The following is a 3,918-nucleotide window of genomic DNA, read 5'->3' on the forward strand; positions in this document are numbered from 1 at the left end:
TCTGGCTTCAGACCTAGCCCCTTATACAAGTCTGGATACATTATATCCACAGCGCTACCTTGATCTACCATCACCCTTTTGACATTGTACCCACCAATTCTCAGTGTGACCACCAGAGCATCATCATGGGGCTATATGGTTCCAACCTTGTCCTCATCCGAAAAGCCTAGAATCAGGGGGACGTCCACCCTGGCTCTCTTTGAGGCTTGGAAATGATTCTCGGCCGGAGATCGGAACACCGACAGTACCCTGGAAGGGCAAAATCCAATCCTCCCTGGGGCAGCAAAAATAACGTTGATCATACCAATGGGGAGTCTTGAAGAAGCGTCCCCACGCATCTCTAAGCCTGCTTGGCTTGCCCTACCACTAGAATGATGCAAGAGTTACTTCAATTTTCCCTCTTGGACCAATTGTTCCAAATGGTCCCACAAATTCTTGCAATCTTCTGTCGTGTGCCCATAATCCTGATGATAGTGGCAATATAGGTTCGAGTTGCATTTCTTAGGCTCTCCCACCATCTTGTTCGGCCATTTGAAAAATGGTTCATTCTTTATCTTCTCCAAAACCTGCTACATCGGCTCCCGAAACACTGCATTAACCACCTGGGTGTCCACAGAACCTGATTGCCCGACGAAGTCTTTCCGAGGTCGATTACTGTTGTAACGGTCCGACCTGAAATCCTTCCTCTCCTGAGGGATTACCCTAGTCTTTCCTTTTCCTTGAAGTTGGTCCTCTTCTACTCTTCTGTATTTATCAATCCTATCTATCAATTGGTGTACGCTGGTAACAGGTTTACTAGTTAGGGATTTCCTTAAATCATAATCGGCTAGGAGGCCAGGTTTGAAAGTACTTATGGCCACATCATCATGTTCTCCTTCTATTTCATTAAACATTTCCCTGTACCTGTCTGAATAAGTTTTTAGAGTCTCGCCCTCTCGTATGGACATAGACAGCAAGGATCCTAAAGACTGAGGAACCCTGCTACATGTAATAAAGCGAGCGCCAAAAGCCCGGGTAAGCTTTTTGAAGGACTCAATAGAATTGGCTCTCAAACCATTGAACCATCTCATCGCCACCGGACCCAAACTTGATGGAAAAACTTTGCACATCAAGGCCTCATCCCTGGAGTAGGTAGCCATTTTTTGGCTAAAACGGCTAATGTGTTCTACTAGGTCTGACTGGCCATCATACAGGGTGAACGTAGGCTGGTGGAATCGCCGAAGAAGAACTGCATCTTCTATATTCCTCGTGAAGGGTGATTTGGAAACTTGGCTCAATGCTTTGTTCATGGCGTTGTTACCCAAGCCCCTGCTAGGCGGGCTTCTGTGCCTATGTCGATGGTCGTACTCCTTTTCATAGGAGAAAGTCTCACTAGGCAGATTTCTTGATCTCTACCTATAACTAGCTCCATCCGTCTCCTCGGATGATGGTTCGGAGTAAGGTGGGGAACGTTCTCACCGGGCATTACGCAACTCTCTTTTCAACTCGTCAATCTCACGTTGCAAGCTCCTGTCATGCTTTGCATAGGAGACATGACTCTTCCCACGAGAATGACTTTTGGTGGTATGAGTTGTGCAAACACTCCCCTCACGACCTTCTCTCCGTTCGAGACTCCGGTGGGGATCACCATGCTGGGAGCCCCTTGACTCTGCCTGGTACGGGTTGGCATCTTCCTGATGTGGTCCTGCCGCATAGTGATGTGGACCTGCTTCCTCCATCATAAACGTTGCACCGGAGTTCTTTTAAATTAGATAAAGTTCTCCCCACAGACGGAGCCAATTATAAGGACTCAATTTGTAACAATCCTAAACTAGTATTGGGTTCAAACGTTAAAGGCCCAAACAATATGATTTGTAGAGCGTGAGTGTCCAAGAACTAGGTTAACTCTGAAAGAAAAATGATTAAACCTCACGTTTATAGATAGATTAGCAATGATATAACGATCAATTTTTCTTTGAAACAAGTTCAGTTATTTGGTTTCTAAGGTTTTCTTCTGAGTACTCTTTGTTTTTTTTATATTCTGATCCCTCCTAAATGCTTTTTTTCATGTTATATACTGCCCTCTTGATATCATCTTCACCACACACGTGTAAGTTAGGTTCGAGGGATCTCTTTCTGTCCCATCTAACACCTTCTGGAACCTCCAAGTAGCAGCTGTAAGGCTGCTTCATCACTGTTCAGACATCACCTCCACATCAATGCGGCCAGAGAGTTGGTTAAGAGGTAATTAATACGGAGGCAACTGTTGTTATAGATATTTGTTTACCTTTTCTTTCTTACCCTTGGTCCCATATCCCACTTTTAGTGGTAACGTAGCTCCAAAGTATGTTTGTAACAAGGTGGCGTTCTGGTCGTCCTCAGATTCATATTGCTAAAAAGGATTTTGTCCTCGAACGAATACTAAACTCACCTTACGTGATATCTACTCTTCCTTTTGTTTGGTTACCCTTACAACCTTATATGGGTCTCCTCAGACAGTTTTACGTCCTCAGATGGACCACAGGCCCAATTAACTCAACTTTAATAATTTATTGATTAACCGACCCCCACAGACGTAATTAGAGGTAGTCACAATTTATATAAAAATATTAAGAGAAAAATAAAATGCACTAATTAAGTAAGGAATTTGTTTATTTTTCATGATATTCCAAATGATGGTTACATGCACTATTTATACAATTCTTCTTTTTTCTTTTTTTCTTTTTGAGAAGAAACTACTTATACAATTCATCAAGATATTTCAAACTCTCATCCTATTGGCCACACATGACTTAATTATATTAGCTTACTAATTAATTAAGCATGTACTTTCTTCAATTAACTCATGTAATTAATGAACCCCAAGGGAAGTGACGTATTGGTCAGGCAAACTCTAGGATGAGCAGTAAAACTCTGACGTTTTGGGTTCAAGCAGCCATATGTGCATTCATTTCCTTGGGACCATTGGACTAGGGGAATTTAAAGTGTTAATGTGTTACATGTGTGCCAAGAGCGTTAACTAACTTGATTTATCCAAATCTCACCCTTGTAACTAACTAATTATTAACTATTGACATTTGAACTATGAATGTTTCTTTTCAAAATAGCTGAAAGTAACAATCAATTGAACTACAAGACTCTTGGTTAAATAGTGGAATTAGGACAAACTATTTCTCCCTTTCTTCTCTTTTTTCTTTTTTAAATGCAAATTGGAGAATCTAAAACTACCTCTTGAATTCAAGGAAAGGAAAGAAAGCGGTCCTCACCTACCAGTACATAACATCCTATACCATCCGGGAGGTATTACATTATTGAATTAAATAATTCTTAGTATTTAATGAAAATTCACAATTCTCCAAAGCCAAAGTACGTGGTCATCTACACGGTACAACCCACTATAAATTCTTGAATACTTGAACTTTGAAATTTTACAACCGAGTTTACATATTTAAAAAGCGTTTGGGAATTGATAAAGAATTTAAAAAATAATATATTACTATAATAATTACATAATAAACAAACAATTATTTCAATAACATTTTTTTCAGTTCAATAAATAAAAATTGAACGTTTGGAGACGCGGAGCTCTATATAAACACTAAGAACTACACTCACACACCCGATGTGGGACACAAGCCCAGTTTTTTTTTTTTTTTTTTTTTTTTTTTTTTTTTTTTTTTTTTTTTTATCAACAGAACACACCATCTCACAAAACTGCTAGCAACAGTTGCTAGCAGTTTTGTGAGATGGCGTGTTCTATTGATCAAAAAATAAAAATAAAAATTGAACGCAACCGGTGTAAATGACCAATCGGTGCAGAGATTTATAACATCCTTAAGAATTTGAATAACATTTTTTGTCATTGATCATATATATATATATATATATATATAAAGTTTACATAATAAAATTTATAACATTTTTAACATCACTCTAATA

General features: G+C 39.3%; 1 protein-coding gene across 1 annotated transcript; it reads right to left on the reverse strand.

The window, feature by feature from the left end:
* Positions 1-569: 569 nt before the first annotated feature.
* On the reverse strand, positions 570-1,070 carry LOC115966307. The gene has a single exon (XM_031085561.1). The coding sequence runs from the start codon at positions 1,068-1,070 to the stop codon at positions 570-572; it is 501 nt and encodes a 166-aa protein (XP_030941421.1).
* Positions 1,071-3,918: the final 2,848 nt, after the last annotated feature.

The sequence above is a fragment of the Quercus lobata genome, chromosome 11, assembly GCF_001633185.2.
Source record: "Quercus lobata isolate SW786 chromosome 11, ValleyOak3.0 Primary Assembly, whole genome shotgun sequence".
NCBI lineage: Eukaryota > Viridiplantae > Streptophyta > Magnoliopsida > Fagales > Fagaceae > Quercus > Quercus lobata.

Bases quoted from the DNA above. Each gene is read 5' to 3' on its own strand.
- LOC115966307 (XM_031085561.1), bottom strand. From the start codon at position 1,070: ATGAGATGGTTCAATGGTTTGAGAGCCAATTCTATTGAGTCCTTCAAA.